Source organism: Haliotis rufescens, unplaced genomic scaffold, assembly GCF_023055435.1.
Source record: "Haliotis rufescens isolate VD_foot unplaced genomic scaffold, xgHalRufe1.0.p SCAF_19, whole genome shotgun sequence".
Classification (NCBI taxonomy): Eukaryota; Metazoa; Mollusca; class Gastropoda; order Lepetellida; family Haliotidae; genus Haliotis; species Haliotis rufescens.
In genome coordinates this window covers 17,473,643-17,494,821 of record NW_025963879.1, presented here as the reverse complement: position 1 = coordinate 17,494,821, position 21,179 = coordinate 17,473,643, and the positions used below count along the sequence as shown (strand labels likewise).

Genomic DNA, 21,179 nt, shown 5'->3' with positions numbered 1-21,179 from the left:
TGTCATATCAGTCCTGGACTAATGTCATCTCTGTGGTTTATATGTGTCAAATCAGTCCTGGACTAATGTCATCTCTGTGGTTTATATGTGTCACATCAGTCCTGGACTAATGTCATCTCTGTGGTTTATATGTGTCATATCAGTCCTGGACTAATGTCATCTCTGTGGTTAATATGTGTCATATCAGTCCTGGACTAATGTCATCTCTGTGGTTATATGTGTCATATAATACCTAGACTTATGTCATCTTTGTGGTTTATATGTGTCACATCAGTCCTGGACTAATGTCATCTCTGTGGTTTTATATGTGTCATATCAGTCCTGGACTAATGTCATCTCTGTGGTTTATATGTGTCAAATCAGTCCTGGACTAATGTCATCTCTGTGGTTTATGTGTCATATCAGTCCTGGACTATTGTCATCTCTGTGGTTAATATGTGTCATATCAGTCCTGGACTAATGTCACTTCTGTGGTAAAGATAAGTCATAACAGTCCTGGGCCACGTTCCTCAAAGCGATCTTAGCACTAAGGTGATCGTAAGTCCCATGCTATACCATAGGCTTACGATCATCGTAGCGCTAAGATCGCTTTGAGGAACGAGGCCCTGGACAAATGTCATCTCTGTGGTTTATATATGTCACATCAGTCCTGGACTAATGTCATCTCTGTGGTTTATATGTGTCATATCAGTCCTGGACTAATGTCATCTCTGTGGTTTATATGTGTCACATTAGTCCTGGACTAATGTCACTTCTGTGGTAAAGATAAGTCATAACAGTCCTGGGCCACGTTCCTCAAAGCGATCTTAGCACTAAGGTGATCGTAAGTCCCATGCTATACCATAGGCTTACGATCATCGTAGCGCTAAGATCGCTTTGAGGAACGAGGCCCTGGACAAATGTCATCTCTGTGGTTTATATATGTCACATCAGTCCTGGACTAATGTCATCTCTGTGGTTTATATGTGTCATATCAGTCCTGGACTAATGTCATCTCTGTGGTTTATATGTGTCACATTAGTCCTGGACTAATGTCACTTCTGTGGTAAAGATAAGTCATAACAGTCCTGGGCCACGTTCCTCAAAGCGATCTTAGCACTAAGGTGATCGTAAGTCCCATGCTATACCATAGGCTTACGATCATCGTAGCGCTAAGATCGCTTTGAGGAACGAGGCCCTGGACAAATGTCATCTCTGTGGTTTATATGTGTCATATCAGTCCTGGACTAATGTCATCTCTGTGGTTTATATGTGTCATATCAGTCCTGGACTAATGTCATCTCTGTGGTTTATATGTGTCACATTAGTCCTGGACTAATGTCATCTCTGTGGTTTATATGTGTCATATCAGTCCTGGACTAATGTCATCTCTGTTGTTTATATGTGTCATATCAGTCCTGGACTAATGTCATCTCTGTGGTTTATATGTGTCATATCAGTCCTGGACTAATGTCATCTCTGTGGTTTATATGTGTCATATCAGTCCTGGACTATTGTCATCTCTGTGGTTAATATGTGTCATATGACTCATATCAGTCCTGGACTAATGTCACTTCTGTGGTAAAGATAAGTCATATCAGACCTGGGCCCCGTTCCTCAAAGCGATCTTAGCACTAAGGTGATCGTAAGTCCCATGCTATACCATAGGCTTACGATCATCGTAGCGCTAAGATCGCTTTGAGGAACGAGGCCCTGGACAAATGTCATCTCTGTGGTTTATATATGTCACATCAGTCCTGGACTAATGTCATATCTGTGGTTTATATGTGTCACATCAATCCTGGACTAATGTCATATCTGTGGTTTATATGTGTCATATCAGTCTTGGACTAATGTCATCTCTGTGGTTTATATGTGTCATATCAGTCCTGGACTAATGTCATCTCTGTGGTTTATATGTGTCATATCAGTCCTGGACTAATGTCATCTCTGTGGTTTATATGTGTCATATAAGTCCTGGACTAATGTCATCTCTGTGGTTTATATGTGTCACATCAATCCTGGACTAAGGTCATCTCTGTGGTTTATATGTGTCATATCAGTCCTGGACTAATGTCATCTCTGTGGTTTATATGTGTCATATCAGTCCTGGACTAATGTCATCTCTGTGGTTTATATGTGTCATATCAGTCCTGGACTAATGTCATCGCTGTGGTTTATATGTGTCATATCAGTCCTGGACTAATGTCATCTCTGTGGTTTATATGTGTCATATCAGTCCTGGACTAATGTCATCTCTGTGGTTTATATGTGTCACATCAATCCTGGACTAAGGTCATCTCTGTGGTTTATATGTGTCGTATCAGTCCTGGACTAATGTCATCTCTGTGGTTTATATGTGTCATATCAGTCCTGGACTAATTTCATCTCTGTGGTTTATATGTGTCATATCAGTCCTGGACTAATGTCATCTCTGTGGTTTTTATGTGTCATATTAGTCCTGGACTAATGTCATCTCTGTGATTTATATGTGTCATATCAGTCCTGGACTAATGTCATCTCTGTGGTTTATATGTGTCACATCAGTCCTGTACTAATTTCATCTCTGTTGTTTATATGTGTCATATCAGTCCTCGACTAATGTCATCTCTGTGGTTTATATGTGTCACATCAGTCCTGGACTAATGTCATCTCTGTGGTTTATATGTGTCATATCAGTCTTGGACTAATGTCATCTCTGTGGTTTATATGTGTCATATCAGTCCTGGACTAATGTCATCTCTGTGGTTTATATGTGTCATATCAGTCCTGGACTAATGTCATCTCTGTGGTTTATATATGTCATATCAGTCCTGTACTAATGTCATCACTGTGGTTTATATGTGTCATAGTAACCTTGAACTGAAAACATCTCCGTGGTTTATATGTTTTATATCGGTTTGAAAATATTAATCTTAAATATCCTTACAGAGTTTTGATTGTCCTCAGCAGTGTAATCTCAGATGGGTTTTCTTTGATGCCAATTCTGTGGGGGTATCTGTGGCACACAGACAGTACAATAGGTGGTATCCTTCTCACACCAGCGCCATGATGAGTACACAGAGGAGCACGATGCTGCTGAGGACAAATGCTGCTACGATGACGGCGGCCTGGATGTGACGTCGCCGACGTGTTGACTTATCGGATACGTTATTAATCTGAAATGACCAAATACATCTTACATACCTGGTATCAATCTAGCAATCGTACACGGCATTTAGCTGTCGTCGGAAAATGCTCAGGTCTAAACTGACGGCGAAAAAAGACACCATAACCACCGGAACTCGATGATAGCGTTTATAACATAATATTTTCGTATAGAAATAAATCACACCCCTCTATACACGTAGAGACAAGGAGTGACACCCGCCAGCTTGGTTCTTGTTCAAGATTTCGCACTCAAATCGAATCACAGCTCGACATCGATATCGCATGAAATATGAATGTCACTTATACTAAGTTGGCCACCAGCGGAAAAGAGGCTTTGTTTATATTTTCGTTCCCACAATTTCCTGTATACCTTAAACCTTTTCTATTGCATGAAGGAGGTATCTGTGCACAATTTTCATTGGGTAGTAAGCTTGCAAGTGTGTGCATGAATTTTCAGGGGGTCAAAATTGCATAAATTGATGGAAAAATGCATAATTTGATAAAATCGGCTGTGACATTTTTATTAAGTCATTAAACTATCCAAATTATGTCTTTGATTACAGGTAATGTGTTCGGTTATCTGAATTTGGCAAACATTTTGTTTCACTTAACTGTTAATCTAATTCTCAGTGGAAACACAGATAAAAATCATGTTTTTTTACTTCATTTTCAAATCGAGGGATGCAAGTCATCGTTCCCAGTTGCGTGGATCAATGCTCATGATGACAATCACTGGATTGTCTGGTCCTGACTCGATTATTTACAGACCGCCGTCATATAGCTGGAATATTGCTGAGTGCGGCGTTAAACAACAAACAAACAGTTTACATTGTATGAACAGGGGTAAAGGAACAGTTCCAGAGAAAGAAAAGCAGCAGAGATTCAATTAAAAAAAGAAAAAAACCTTATACGGTGGTCGACCACTGGCTGCAAGGCAATGGCGATTAGCTGGTGTGTCTGCCACAAGAGAGCTCCGAATGCCATAATCCTGAGATGTGCTACAAGTCTCTCTGATTCCTATTGCAAATTCACCACCAATGTCGTTAGAACGTGACGTGGAATAATTGTTCTTCATGTGATAACTTTGTTCATTCCCAATGAACACTCTCAAAGATCCATCATTCTGCCACACGCTGCCCGATTCATCGGTACGCAGAGAAAATGCAATACCAGAGTCCACGTCTTCACGGGGACGATGCGAGATCGGCCGTGGTTCGGCGAGATCTCTTCGCGAGGAAACATCCTCTGGCTGTTGTCTCCCATCCGTACCATCAGTAGTAGACGAATCAGACACATCCCTCTTGAAATTATCGCTGTCGTCCATCATCTGATCGTCTTCAGATCATGAATCTGGCTCCTTTCAACACTAGTTCTCCACACAGTCGTCTCCTTCGCATAAAGGATCGAGGGTTCTATTCATTTCAAGACCGGGGTCCCAAGCAATGAGGAAGTTCTAATTTTTTTGTCAACTTATTCTCCGATACGTCGGGCAGTAATCACCATGATAATACACTGTTGGTCTGGCGATATTGAGTAAAGACAGGCCTTAAATTGTTTTGAAAAGCGTTGGATAATTTACGAGCCAGGGACGGCCTCATTTGTGATCCATTCTGTTTTATTCCACAAGGAAGTGCCATCTGCCTCGTGTGTTATGTGAGTCATACGATACCCCACATATGGTTCAACAAGGCAATATGATATCAGTGAATTGGTTTGGGCGTCAGAAGCTTTTGCTGAGGGCAACGGAGCATAGTGTACATTTCTACTGCATACGTAACAGGCATATTCGTCCAAACAGGATTCATTTTATGACCGCCGTCATATAGCTTGAATATCGCTGAGTGCGGCCTCAAACAACAAACAAACAAACACTTTTATGGGTTCAAGAATTTTGAAGACTGTTAAGGTTGTATTTTTTGCTTACTCTTTTGAAATTGATGGCGTTCTATGGGGCGTTCCTTTGTGCCGGACACATTCATAAACACGTGATTATTACAAGGCTGGGTTCGTACAATGGACGCTGCCTTTATAATCGGATTTTAATTACACTATCATGCAGTAACACGATACTCGTGTACACATGCAAACATTACAATCAATCTCACATCACAATACATCATACGCCCACCCACCCGCCCGCCATGCCCCGTACACTAAAACACACACAATCATATGGCTTATATAATATACCTCCCCGGCTTATGCACGTGCTGAACATGTCATTCCATTTTAAGGGTTGAGGGTTAAGGACCTCTCTTCGGATGCTTCCTTCCGGAAAGTTTTCCCAGCGATAGATCTTACACCATCAGTTGGCACAGGAATGAGGTTTGAATCCCCTAACACACTCGGGGAAGTCGGTAACCTATGAATGCGGCCAGAGATAGCACACACACACACACACACACGCACGCACGCACGCACGCACGCACGCACACGCACGCACACACACACACGCACACGCATGAATCCCCTAACACACTCGGGGAAGTCGGTAACCTATGAATGCGGCCAGAGATAGCACACACACACACACACACACGCACGCACCCGCACGCACGCACGCACACATACACACGCACACACGCACACGCACGCACGCGCACACATTACGCACGCACACACGCACGCACACGCACACACACACGCGCTCGAACCTTGTGTATCAGCTTGCCTCAGATCCTGTAACAATTACGGTTCGTGAGGTTAGTGGTTGAACCCTCCATTTTTCAACATCCTGGATCACACACACACACACACACACACACACACACTCACACTCTCACACACACACACACACACACACACACACACACACACACACACACACACACACACACACACACACACACAGATGGATAAGCTAATCCGCTATTACACATGTGGAATTGAACCCGGGGCGAGGGCTTCAACCACTGAGCTACCCTACCGCCCGGGGTTAGTGCCTAACATAACATCCTTGTCCGTTACACTATGGTTGAGAAACTAAGTCGGTAAGATGTAAAGCAGTGATATCTTTATCGGGTGTATAAGATTGGAATTACACCCCACGATATCTGCCTTTGGGTGCTTTTACAACGAGTAACCAAACGAACACCTGACAGTTCATGATAAGGTACGCTAAGGCCGACGCACCTGGTACATTGCCTGTTGCACGGTTCATTGATCTTCCTGAATTACAACTAAATATAACTCACGTATCTTTAAGCTCCATACATGCAATACATAGACCCTTTGATAAACTGTTTCGTCGACAATGTCAGACCTTGCATACATGTTGTACACCTGGTATCATCATTGTATAGTTCTACTGATTTCTTTTTGACCATGTCGCTTCCATTTTGTTTGGACAGTTTTTTTCAATTACTACTACTACTACTACTACTACTACTATTATTTATTTATTTATTTATTTATTTATTTATTTATTTATTTATTCATTTATTTATTTATCTATTTATTTATTTATTCATTCATTCATTCATTCATTTATTTATTTATGTATTTATTTTCGCGCTCGCACTACCTTTGGTGGATAAGAAAAAGAAAGATGGAACTACCAAAACAATGTGGTAGATTTTTCACTAATAACTGCTCAAATGCATTGTATATCGTCTTTAGCCCCATAAATCCTCTATAAAGTGTATAAAAAACCATGGCAACCATGCATGTTTTTAAGTACTCTGAGACCGCCTCCGTGGCGTAGAGGTAGAGCGTCATAACAAGAAACTATCTGACGACGCCCAAACGACGGCACATATGCTCTGCAAACTCTGCAATCCACTGAAATCTGCACGGCAGTCGACATCGTGTTTATGGGCCGGATGTCGATTTGGTTATACGATTTTGATTGGACTGTACATGCATTTAGTCCAGCCAATATGTCACTTCATAGTTTCAGCCTAGTTCGGCAAGGGTGGAAACTGGATTTTTTATAGTCAGTTAACTCCCTTGCCTCGGGAAGATGGATGAACGGGGCAACAACAACAGAGAAAAAACCTGTGAGCAATCTTTATCCTTGTCTGTGATAAATAATACAATAAACTCATCCGTTTTTCTAATATTCGAACATAAAAAAGTCTTTGACCCAAGCTGATTTTCTTTGGAGATGTATATACATTAAAAAAACCAGTACAAACATCCGGTAAAAAATCACCTGGGGTGACAGACATGTCATAATTAAGACTTTCCCTTGAAGCTCGCAAAATCGTGCAGGACAGAAAAAGGTCTTGCCGTCAGTTATTTGAATATGTCTGATATTTGTCGATAGTTCTTTGATTTCCAAAACTCTAAAATGTGGCATTTTCAGTCTTCTCTTAATGAAACCTCGTCCTTTGTTTTAATTCTTATCCTTATTACTACCGAAAAAAGCTAATTTGCTACATCCCTCATCCAAAATAAAATGTGTCCTGATTGTTATTTTCTTTCAGACAAGAATACATACATCCCTTCACGACATTAATGTTTGTGACTATAGCGTCCAGTATCACATGCCATGGCCAGCGTACCGGGCCGCGCCCATGAAACACGGGGTCTACCTGTCCTGCACCATGACTGTGGAATATATTTATTTTATGAAAATAAATAATCTAGAAACGCATACAAAAGCAAGTCTAGCCAGATCTAGCTAGCTCTAAAATCAGCATATGGAATTTTTTTTTTATTTTTAAGTCAAGAAGGATATTGTGTAATATAAGATTTCATAGACTAAATGTTAGTCTAACAGTCTACCAGTGTGGAACATATTAATAAACGACACAAAAACGCTTTTCTAATCAAATTTATTATTACAGTTTTATAAGTACAAAATGAGGTGACGAATGAAGGAAGTACAAAGTGATGGATGTACGTGATGAGGTATGAAACATAAAATATGCATAAAATTCTTGTTATATCGGTTTATTGATGATGACTACTGTATTCCCCATTCTTCCACATATCAATCATCATTTACAAACAATTAACACACATTAATATCGTCTCAATGTGACTGAGATACTACCTACAAGACCTTAAATATTAACCCACTTACATTAATAATTTCATAGCAGTATAAATCATCAAACATTTTGAAAAGCGGTAGCAAAATAAATTATCATAATGCAAACAAGTATATATACATTTTTTAACGGGAAAATTTTTTAACATCATCAACGGTTCTTGGGGAAAGAACGCCAACTGATGCTCTCGCCTCTAATACTACAACAGAGCCATACAACTTGACACAACAATACCACACAACATGTATTTTGTATAAAACCTCTCGTACATTATATACTTGGCCGTATGAAACGAGAATGTCGGACACGAAAATAGTATCATTGTGTCTTAATAGAGTTAAGAAAGTCATTTTGAAAGTTAGGACAATTTTGTAAACAACTGTGTCCGAAATACCGCGCTGTTGTCATTCATATTGATGTCAGGCTGTTATATTCAATAATGACATATACTCTTTAAAACGTCAATCTGGTTAAACCGAATCCATACTTTTGCGATTAATACCGTTCGTATATGAATATCTGTGATGTCAATAATTTTGATGATGTCATTTGTGATACATCTTGGATAATACTTTTTTTTGTCTACACACGCCGATTTCTTGGTACAATGCGTGTTATTACGCGATGACGTAATTAATAACAAGTGGTTTTTATATATAATCGTGGAGTTTCTTCCTGTTAGTACTGTGGCCTGACTAATATTTATTTTATGTCGATCGTAGGTGTAAGTTTGATTAGTCTATTGATAAATAAGTTTTGAATAAAACATTCTCTGAGTATGAATAATAGTAGCAAACATGATATAAAAGGTAGTACGTTATGCGTGTGAGGGTATGAAAGTGCATTAGCGTGTACGTGGTGTGCTATAGCTTATACATACATAGTCGTACTAACATCCACATTACAGCAACAACCGTTTCGACAAAGGGCGCATGTTAATTAATATCTTCAGCATAAACAAACAGACAAAAAGAACGGCGGAGCTCATCGGCTGTCGTCATTTGGAAATACCCCTGATTGTTATAGTTTTTAAAAAAAGTACCCATGCAGTGAAAGCATTTTCGGATTTCGGATTGCGTCGATAATACGATTACTACTCCCTTGTTGTCATCCACGTTTTCTGGTATAACCCCACACTTATGTATTTGTCGTCATTCACTTGATGCTCAGTTAATGAATTTATTACAGGTATAATTAGTGGTAGCACCACTCCGAATACCTGACGAAGGTTCCCATTTGGCATTTATTGTGTCTGGGGTAATTATTCAATCTAAATCCAGGTTTGAAGTGAGGTCAAATGTGTGTTATGTAATATGCACGTGGCAGCCCAGTAAGAGCTGAATGATCAGTTGATTTACTTTTTTTGTAAATCAGCGGATTGTTCGTAGTCATCAAAGGATTAACAGAAATTGTTCCTAACATTTGAACAAGATTTGTTCGATTTTCATTAAAAAGCGAAAGTAGAACGTAAATACGTACAAACCAATGTCATAACTGATCACTGTTATAGCACGGGTAACATATAAATATGAACAATGAAGCACTTCATTAATCAACATACACGTTTGTCCACCAGCGTAGAACACATCCTGGTAGAAACATGGGTGGTTGTTTGATTTATGGCACATGTTGTGATGGGTCGATACACAGAGGTGGATTTCATCAGCAGTATACCCGCACGTTCAGCACAAGGGAAGACAACTCCTGCAACCCTCGCCATCATTCGTCACCACTCGCCGCATTCCGTAACCTGCAAGAAGCGGCTTGTCCCGGAATAACACGAGTTGGTCACGAATGCCTCGCCATTAGCTGTACTTTGTAAACAAGTGGAATCTTGCCAACGCGAAGAGACTGTTTCACTAAAAGTGTTATTGTTGCATACATGTCCTTCAAGACAGAAAATCACACATGTAATCAGAACTATTACTTTGACTTCAACATCCTGCTGAAGAAACCGTCACCATTCGTTCCATTCCGGAAAACAAAAGCCGTTAAGAAATGAACAGAAATGGTCGATTGAGATGTTTCTTGATGTCCTATGGCTTGCGTCAGATGTTTTATGGCTTCATGTCATTCACAGTCCATTTCATCGTCTGGCATTCCATATCAGACGATCTAGTTCAATCCAGTTCAATCCAGTTCAATCCAGTTCAATCTGGTTCATTCAAGCAATAACTGGTCTAGTCTAGCAATAACTGGTTCTGACAAGGCACTACAGCTGTGTTCTGGACCGAGATTGGACATGACCACAACACTTGCTCTTAAAGGGAGACTCTGCTTGGGTCATCTAGCAGTCCTAGCTAATAGGATGGTATCATTTAGAACCCACTTTGCTTGTCTGTAAACTCAACTTTTGAAATGTATCAGTTAATGCTTCCCCGGGAAAATACGGGGTTAAAATCTACCAATCTATCAACCTATGCATGTCGCGAGAGGAGACTAACGGGATCGGGAGGTCAGGCTCGCTGACTTGGTTGATGCACGACATCGTAGCCTTAATGCGTAGATCGACGCTCATTATTTCAATCAACGGACCGTTTGATCCATACTCGATTATTTACAGACCGACTTTATATAGCTGAAATATTTGGAGTGAGGCATTAAACAACAAACAGTAATGATTCAGTGATTATATCATGACCATGATTTAGTTTGACTAATCACTTATCACAACGTCTTGGCCTCGCTAGCAACTGTGAGGATCGTCTCCCTTTAACTAAGCCGTCGCTACAAACATGTCCGTGCCTGCTGAGGGCCTCGGTCCTCTAAGCGACCGTTGCGTTAAGATTATTGTAACTCCCATATCTTTCAAACAGACTTACGACGGTCGCAGCACTATAAAATTGTCGTAACTCCCATATTTTAACATAGCACTAAGACGACCGTGGCTCCCATATTTTAACACAGATTTACGACTGTCGTAGCGGTAAGGTGATCTTAACTCCATATTTTAACACAGACTTACGACTGTCTAGCACTAAGGTGATCTTAACTCCATATTTTAACACAGACTTACGACTGTCGTAGCGCTAAGGTGATCGTAAATCCCATATTTTAACACAGTCTTACGACTGTCGTAGCGCTAAGGTGATCGTAACTCCATATTTTAACACAGACTTACGACTGTCTAGCACTAAGGTGATCTTAACTCCCATATTTTAACACAGACTTACGACTGTCGTAGCGCTAAGGTGATCGTAACTCCATATTTTAACACAGACTTACGACTGTCTAGCACTAAGGTGATCGTAACTCCCATATTTTAACACAGACTTACGACTGTCGTAGCGCTAAGGTGATCGTAAATCCCATATTTTAACACAGTCTTACGACTGTCGTAGCGCTAAGGTGATCTTAACTCCATATTTTAACACAGATTTACGACTGTCTAGCACTAAGGTGATCGTAACTCCATATTTTAACACAGACTTACGACTGTCGTAGCGCTAAGGTGATCGTAACTCCATATTTTAACACAGACTTACGACTGTCGTAGCGCTAAGGTGATCGTAACTCCATATTTTAACACAGACTTACGACTGTCGTAGCGCTAAGGTGATCGTAACTCCATATTTTAACACAGTCTTACGACTGTCGTAGCGCTAAGGTGATCGTAACTCCATATTTTAACACAGACTTACGACTGTCGTAGCGCTAAGGTGATCTTAACTCCATATTTTAACACAGACTTACGACTGTCGTAGCGCTAAGGTGATCGTAACTCCATATTTTAACACAGACTTACGACTGTCGTAGCGCTAAGGTGATCGTAACTCCCATATTTTAACACAGACTTACGACTGTCGTAGCGCTGCGATCGCTTTGTGGAACGGGGACAAGTACTAAATTCCAAGAAGATCCATATTCAGAGATATTCTACAGACAGTATTATGTCTGCTTGATCATTAACAGAACACTTGCAAGGCACTCAGTGAACTGTCATTGCTTGAGCTGAAAGGTGTTTTTGAAAACCATTTGATGCGCAGATCCTGCAGACAGTATCCCAGTCAGACTGAACATCCATACTGCCACATGTACCAAGTAATATGGTGTTGATGAAGTCACGTGTCACGTTTTCGTCTCCGTGTTTATATTCCTCCATATTCCTATATAAATGATGTATCCTAACAACAAAATCACTGCCCCAGCAACGACCCAGCACAGCGAGCGGTAGAACTTGCGGCGACAGGCACTCTGGTGATAGGGCTGGATGTTGATTTGATTCTGGAAATTGAAAGATAAGATCAAGCTCCTCTACATCGCCAAAACATGGGCTATATCTTTGCATCTATCTACTCTTGTACTTAATCCCTGCATGTGTCATCTGAACAAAACTAACAGTGTTTGCATGCATACTGCTACAGAGCTACAGATAAACAGTGTATTTGCGTAAAATTCACCCCCCCCCCCCCCCCCCCCCCCCAAAAAAAATTTTAAAAAAAAAATTAAAATTTAAAAAAATATTCAAAACCCAATCACTTTCAATTAACTTGCGTACAGAAACCCATGCATTAAATGAAAACCTCAAATGTATAAAACCAGCTCGTGTAAATTCCCAATGAAGCTTTTTCAGCATGCGTACAACGGAGCTAATTTCCGAAACACAATTACGAGGTAATTTACTTTCCGAGTCAACCATATATATTTAGAACAGTTATATACATCTAAAACATTTTTTCTTTTTTATATATCTTAAAATGTTCACTAATTTTTTTGAAAACCCAAAAGAGTGATGAATAGATGAGTGAAAAAATGTTGGTTACCCAATGAAAAATGTAATAAACCAATTAGAATAGGAACCCTAGAGTAAAAACTTAATTGCTCAAAAAGTTATCTGGAGCTCTGCTACTTGTATATAATGTCCATAAAAAATTAATAATTTAATAAAAATATAAAATTGATTATAATGCCGCCAATGCTTGTCATTACTGCACTACATATGACACAATGTTAAAATAGAACGTGAGTGAGTGAGTTGGGTTTAACGCCGCTTTGAACAGTATTTCAGTTATATCACGACGTCTCAGCTTAATGTGGGAGGAAAGCCCGAAGTAATGCAGGTATTAGGCGTTTACTACTTTAGTGAAAGCCAAGAGCACAGTATACTGCCGATAACCAAATGTGTCAAATATAATCAGGGCCCACGTCATAATTTAAGATACTGTCACGCCCAAGGGACGCAACTCCGCACAACGTATTCCGGCGCTTGATAGGACCGGGTCACCCGGGTCCCAACAAGACATTGTGTTTTCATATTCACATTACTGAATTGAGTCAATTGGAATGCTATTACACAGTTTCCGGATTATCGGGGTTTTGTTTACAGATGTTCTCAGAGTACGTCAAGATCGGTTGACGGTCTCACCGGCGTGTAAGTAGGGGCCACCACGTTGGGAGGAACATGCGGGTTGACGTCATGCTCCAGATGATCAACTCTCGGATGCGTTAAGGCTTGTTCATATGAAGGGGGCTCGCCTGAGCTCTTGACAGCGTCTTCATACGACGGTAACGTGAAGATGGTGAAAACCTGCGGTGTAGTGGGACCGGAAGTAGTAGTACCGGATGTCATTTTCTGGAGCAGAGAAGAATGAGTGACTGAGATGATATTATTGATTACAACCATCTCATAAATATAAAACGTCGGCGCCAAAACAAATATGGATCAGTCTTGATAATCCATTGGGTGTAAAAGACAAAATAGCGTGAAAATAATACTGACTGACTGACTGAGTATGGTTTTACGCCGCTTTTAGCAATATCCCAGCAATATCACGGCGGGGGACACCAGAAATGGGCTTCACACATTGTACCCATGTCGGGAATCGAACCCGGGTCTTCGGCGTGACGAGCGAACGCTTTAACCACTAGGCTACCCGACCGCCCCTGAAAATAATATGAATGGCCAACAGAATAGAATGATAATACATTATCACAGGAACTCGTTATTGGTCAGTATATAAAAATATATACCCCCTATTTCTCTACTTACATATAGGGGGTATATATTTTTATTTGCTGACCAATAACGAGTTCCTGTGTACATTATGCAGCGCTTCATATGCTCAGAGGCGCTTGGTCGACGCTTCTTTTCAAGAAAAATAATTTCATTTGCATCCTGAAATATTGTTTGTGCCATTGATGTGTTGCTCATCATGTGTTTTCGGGTTCAATGTTTCAATTTACAACGTACTGTTAACGGTCACTTTGGTAGCATTAATCGATATTTTGTAATCGAAATTTCTAGTTATTTCAATTACTTCATCGTTCTTTCGATTTTTACTCGTCATTTCGATTATTTTCTCGTTATTTCAAGTTTATTTCAAAACCTCGAAATTTCAAGTGTATTTTCGTTATTTCACTTTTTTTCGAAATTTCGAAATTTAGTCTATGAGAAAATAATGAGAAAATAATCGAAATCACGAGAGAATAATCGGAGTAACGAGAGAAAACTCTAAGCAACGAGGAAATAATTGAAATAACGAGTAATTAATTGAAGTGACGAGAACAAAATCGAAGCAACGAGTAATGACATAACCAGTAATTTTGTTGTGATATCAACTTGCAATAACGAGCAAATAACCGAAATTACGAGAAAAAGCTCAAAGTAACGAGAAAATAAATGAAATTAGGAAAATATATTAAAAGTAAGGAGAAAAAATAATCGGAATTTTGAGAAATTATGTATATGCTACCAAAGTGGCACCAGCCGCAATTTTTCTGAAGTAATCGAATTATAGGTTCATACATTCCTATTAGTACATATACTGGATTGTCTGGTCCAGACTCGAATGTTTACAGACCGTCGTCATATAGCTGGAGTGCGGCGTTAAACAACAAACAAACAAACTTAAGACATGTTCTTTTATAGTTAACAGTTTCATAAAACCTATTTTGTTTTTGTTTGTTGTATACCAGCTGTATGACCGCGGTCTGTAACTACTCCAATCTGGAAAACACAGTCCGGTGATTGACATCATGAGCATCAAAACATTCATGATCCAGTTGAACAGTGTCTCCACAATTTGTGTTTCACGATTATCTCCAAGAATGCTTTTAAGCAGTATTCTCTAAAAAAATTATGATATGTAAGACACTTTGACCTAATGTTTATAGTTATGATCTTGTGTAAATAATAATAATAAAAAAGGACACAAACGTGTACAGAAAGGTCTGACCACATGATATAAATATATTGCGTATGTAGACATGTGGCGACATTGTTTATTAAACAGTATACATACGTGTGAAAGTTGAGAGACGATATTGCGTAAATATTATAGCATGATGGAGATGAATGCCTTCAAAGGTTTGATGATTGATCATGAATAATATATCAATATTCAGATACTGTACAGAAATGCTTGTTGAGTGAGTGAGTTTCAACATCGTTTTGGCCAATATTTGAGTTTTTTCAAGGCGTATCAGTTCGTATCAGTTTGAAGTTGGACGGACATCGGAAGTATCTCAGACGTTAATCACTTGGTAAAACCTTCGAGCACGAGTTACTGATGTGCTTCACTTCACTTCATGTCCCTTCGCTTCGCTTCGCCTCACCTCACCTCACCTCACCTCAATCCGGTATTATTATCAACATCAGTAATGAGCACAAGCATGGGTATGGTGCTGAAACTTACAAATATAATGGTGCGAAAAGGGATTCGAACGGGCCATAATAATTTAGGAACAGTGCAACGGGCCTTAATGATTTAGGAACAGTACAACGGGCCTTAATAATTTAGGAACAGTACAACGGGCCTTAATGATTTAGGAACAGTACAACGGGCCTTAATAATTTAGGAACAGTACAATGGACCTTAATAATTTAGGAACAGTACAATGGGCCTTAATGATTTAGGAACAGTACAACGGGCCTTTATGATTTAGGAACAGTACAACGGGCCTAAATGATTTAGGAACAGAACAGCGGGCCTTCATGATTTAGGAACAGTGCAATGGGCCTTCATGATTTAGGAACAGTACAACGGGCCTTCATGATTAAGGAACAGTACAACGAGCCTAAATGATTGATGAACAGTGCAACGGGCCTTAATGATTTAGGAACAGTACAACGGGCCTTAATGATTTAGGAACAGTACAACGGGCCTTAATGATTTAGGAACAGTACAACGGGCCTTAATGATTTAGGAACAGTACAACGGGCCTTAATAATTTAGGAACAGACATACGCCAAGTGTTACATATCATATCAACAGAAAACATCAGAAAATCATCAAATGAAAATGCCATACCTGACAAGCATTTGTTTCCCAATTGCTGATATTAAAAGTCTAATATCACGATGACTCGCCCGGGTATGGAGGCAGGTATTACGTGTATCTCAATGAGCTCTATTGATTTCATTTTCAAGAGCCTCATGAATCATATAGATTGTCAAAGCAGGTCAAGCATCAACGACTTTAAGTGTCATGGGCAGGCAAGGGTATCTTTTATAACACCAACAACACCGTGAATGAAAGGACTATCAATCTGTCTGTCTGCCTCTTCACTTGTCAAGAAACGAACATAATATTATGTAAACAAACTGTGTAAGTACGAAATATATCCATATGCGAACTCTTAAATTCCTAATGGATTAAACATCTCAATCCTCCTCGAAATAAAATAGTTTTCTGTACCTACTCTGATCCATTAGGAAATTTCGCAGCATCCGAAATATGAAAAAATCACATGTGTTTCCAATGAATTATATACGTTTTATTGTTCAGAAGGCGAAGTCTAACAGGCCTGCCACGTGTTATGAACTGTAACTCGACTCGAAATGTAATATTAACTGGGGCTGGAGTTCACAAACAACAACCGTCACAACAATGACAGATCTTGTCAATAGTAGTAACGAGGTCAACACTGAATAATGAGTTCTCTGAATACATGATGTACTACGGCAGAATATGTGCGTGTGGAAATCATATAAATCTGTTGATATAATGTCGCTACAAGGTCATGGCAACTGGATATCATACACAAAATATAGCAGACACGGAAATGCGACGCAGATGTTTTGCATCGTCAAACGCCAGAATACTGACAATGCATTCGTCATCACGTTTCACAAAATGTTGTTTACATCAGGCTACGAATAATTAGTACTGGTGATAATGCAAGTCACGAGTGAGAACATGTGACACACGAACTCACCACTTAGCGTGTCGGAGGTGTCGCTTCTAACTTCCTTCTATCAATAGGTGTACGACGCGGGGGTGTCATCCGTCCTTATCTTTCTAGCCATAGGTCCTACATTTTCGATGCCTCATCGGACGGCGACGTCTGTGACGGTGTGTCTCGCCACAGATACCGGGGACGACACGGATACTAGTCACAGATGTGGCAAGTCTCCTACAGCCGGCAGACGAGTCAATACTTATGGATTTATCTGGAGCAAGCAGTCGCTGCTACTGTATTTATACCCTGTCTCGTGAGTCACGTGTGATCAGCGACCGTGAACAGACGTAGTGTTGTATTCAAAATTTGTTTACCCCGTCTATTTATACGATGTTCTTGATTTTTCTAGTGACACTTAGGGACCGACTGTTTATTATTTAGGCCCCCCTGGGAGTTTTGTGTTAGATAACATATTTTTTCTTTCAGCCATCGCGATGCAAGACATAAATGCTTGTCTTTGGAACAAAAAGACCCAAACATCGTTTTGAACCCACAACACATTATTTTCCAAAACATACAGTATGTCAGATGAACATTTTATTTTTTAAAACTTGGGAAAAATCCGTATCAGCGCATACACAATTTAATATGATATGTAATATTTACCAACTGATTTGTTTGTGCTATTTCCATAGATAGCAGCACGTTCATATTGATTCTGGCATAACCCGTACATTACTGCTCATATTTAAACCGTTGGTTGCTAGGATTTAAAAATGTGTTGTTATCAAACTGGTCGATATCAACACAAGGAACAATGGTTTTAGAATCCTGCAACCGTAACTCCTTGTCGAAACCTTGTCTTTGACGACAATACATTGATCACCAGTAATTGTTTCCCAGCAATGCCCGGGTCTGCGGGCAATGACTTACTTCGCCTTCTATGTCATTTGAATCAATTATGTAAAGATGCGAGACTAAATCAATTATGTAAAGATGCGAGACTAAACTACTTGTCCCCAAACACGCTTGACGGAGTAATCATAAAGGTGAGTGTGTGTGTGCGGTTTTATGCCGCAAGTGGAACATTGATATGTTCATAATTAACATATGTATGTCGATAATTAGGTTAATAGTACTTTAGCGTATGGCTACAGAGCCTTCTGACTCACTGAAAGCAAATATGTGTGTATGAGTATTTTTGTTTGTTAGTTTGATTGATTGATTGATTGATTGATTGATTGATTGATTGATTGAGAGAGAGAGAGAGAGAGAGAGAGAGTGTGTGTGTGTGTGTGTGTGTGTGTGTGTGTGTGTGTGTGTGTGTGTGTGTGTGTGTGTGTGTCGGTATGTGTCGGTATGTGTCGGTGTGTGTGTGTGTAGTCATGCAAGTTTGAAGAAGCCATATCGTTCTCCTCCTAGGTCTGGTGTCCCCCGCCGTGATATTGCTGGAATATTGCTAAAAGCGGCGTAAAACCATACTCACTCACTCACTCTCCTCCTAAGTATCTACTCCTAAGTATTCGTTGAACTGTAAAATAGAATTTTTCTTAGACTCTGCATGTTTTGAATTTAGAAACGTAATACAGAAGTAAGGCCAAATCTGTCCATGAAAGTGATTTAGTGAACCGTTTTCTAATATTTGATCCTGTCAATGACCCACGCTGAATTTCCCAGGATATATGTTAAGACATTACAAACCATCATGGATCATGAACACGCATGGCCATAATTAAAATTTCTACAGAAATTCGAAACATCATCTTTCTCACTAACTTTATTACTCAATATGTGTAAGTAATGGAATGAATAATGTCTGGCTGCCAGTCTGCAACTGAAGAGTTCATTAAAGATTTTAAGACGTTTATGTAAAATTGAACTTTCCCTTTTCAGCATGTCAGAAAGACCCTAAACAAACCCCGTCCTGTAGATGGAAAACTGTATCAAACTTCATGTATGCACAATATTCCTTGTGAGAGGGTGAGCTGGGTTTAACATCGCTTTGAACAGCTATATCACAGCGTGTCAACTTTATGTGGGAGGAAAGCCCGAAGTGATGCAGGTCTCGGAGATTTACCACTTTCATGAAAACCCACGAGCATGGGTATGGTGCTGACAAACCTATAAGCTGACACGCCGTGATATAACTGGAATACTGTTAAAAGTGGTGTTGAACACAACTCACTCACTCACTCCCTCTCACCTCCCTACTCACTGGCAAAATTGTGTGAATGCGGGTTCTACCGGTAGTGCAGGACATGCTTACCCTTTTTGCGAACACCTGGTGTCATCCCTATTTTGCCTATACGCCCAATGGACTCCGCGGGAGAGCGAGAGAGAGAGAGGGGGGAGAGAGCGAGAGAGAGAGGGAGGGGAAGGAGAGCGAGAGAGAGAGAGGGGGAGAGTGAGAGAGAGAGAGAGAGAGAGTTTATCACTGTCCATTCCCATTCCGGGAGAGAGAGGGGGAGGGAGAGAGAGAGGGGAGGGAGAGAGAGGGGGCGAGAGAGAGAGGGAGGGGAAGGAGAGCGAGAGAGAGAGAGGAGGGAGAGGGAGAGAGCGAGAGAGAGAGAGAGGAAGAGAGAGAGCGAGAGAGAGAGTTTACCACTGCCCATTCCAATATTCCGGAACGAGCCGAATGTACATTCGTGCCACTCTCGAAGGATTCCATTTTGGCAGATCAACACTAGATCAACTTCAAACAATAACGATAACTCTTATTCTACCCGCCTCTCAAAGTGAAATTAATAAAAGCCTTACCTACAGCAGCGCCCCCTTATTCCTGTTGTAAGATTATCGGACCTCACTGATATAAATATATTCTTTTGCACAACAGTATATTTGGTAAGTCATTCAACTCGTTCATTCCCAGCTGTTCATCTTTTAATTGCAAATTATTTTTTTGTAAATAAGTTATCAAAATTAGATGAAGAAAACTGACAAGAAGAGGGTGGTTCTCGGATTTTAGTAATTTCAACATTGCATTTCTCACATATTTAGTTAAGTGTGGTAAATTTGATATTGCCTTTTCAATGCATAAACCGACAACTTTTCAGACTCATTTATTTCATGACTGAATCTGTTCTTTCATGGACAGCGTTTACAAACAGTACACACATTTTATATGAATTAATGACAATAAAAATATGGATATGAAGGAATGTTTATCGAAGTACCCATATCCTGATTGGCTTGCGCCGTTTCGACGCATGGCGGCCTTCGAGAAGGGGGCGAGCCTTGTTGTAGGTTACGGAAACATGCGAGTGGTGCCGAATGTGTCCATCCAGCTGTCAAGGGGACATAACTCAATAAAAACAACTACTGAGTTAACTTGTAAATGACGAATCCAATCGCCATTACGATGACGCATCCTACGATCGGACAGAGCGAGCGGTAGACACTCCTGCGACAGTCCCCACGGCGGTTTTGGGGTCGATTTACTGGGTTCTGAAAAAAACGTCATTATATCAGAAACAATGCCATCAATAATAACTAAACTGCCAAAAGAAAGAAAAGCTTAAACGAAAGCTTACATCCTCAAATGATTGTTTGATGGCGATGTATTCGATACGGGTATCATAGTTGTGTTTTTGACCTAATGTTTGCAGTATGTCGGGGATAACGTTTTGATAATGTTTTGTAATGTTTTTGTCAATTCTCGTTTACAAGTGTATGCATTCTCTTGCAGGTAAGTTGACTACATTTAGAAAAAAATTCTGAGGTTTTTTTAAATTTCACCTGAAATGATAACAAGAAATAGGATGGTTTGGCTTGAAGGTTTGGATCGCTTCTGTGGTGTAGCGGGTATAGCGAGTGCCCGGGGAACGGAGGGTCTGTGTTTCGATCCCAGGCCGCGTCATACCATACGTTGGTGCAATGGTACTTGTTATCCTGCCTGGCGCTCGGCAATTAGGGTATAAATCAAGGACTGTCTTT

General features: G+C 40.1%; 1 protein-coding gene and 1 long non-coding RNA gene across 2 annotated transcripts; both read right to left on the bottom strand.

Moving 5' to 3' along the window:
* Positions 1-2,854: 2,854 nt before the first annotated feature.
* Positions 2,855-4,775, bottom strand: LOC124137556. The gene is made up of 2 exons (XM_046503905.2): positions 4,034-4,775; positions 2,855-3,137 (listed from the first exon to the last, which is right to left on the bottom strand). Exons 1-2 carry the CDS (start codon positions 4,454-4,456, stop codon positions 3,015-3,017), a joined length of 546 nt encoding a protein of 181 aa, XP_046359861.2. The 5' UTR covers positions 4,457-4,775; the 3' UTR covers positions 2,855-3,014.
* Positions 4,776-11,835: 7,060 nt separating this feature from the next.
* Positions 11,836-17,556, bottom strand: LOC124137561. The gene is made up of 3 exons (XR_006861540.2): positions 17,283-17,556; positions 13,492-13,698; positions 11,836-12,350 (listed from the first exon to the last, which is right to left on the bottom strand). It is a non-coding gene; the product is annotated as an uncharacterized LOC124137561 (long non-coding RNA).
* Positions 17,557-21,179: the final 3,623 nt, after the last annotated feature.

Excerpts from the sequence above, each read along its gene's own strand:
- LOC124137556 (XM_046503905.2), bottom strand. The coding sequence starts at position 4,456 with ATGATGGACGACAGCGATAATTTCAAGAGGGATGTGTCTGATTCGTCT. Across the intron at positions 3,138-4,033 it reads GTGGTCGACCACCGTATAAG|ATTAATAACGTATCCGATAA; the intron begins GTTTTTTTCTTT and ends TGGTCATTTCAG.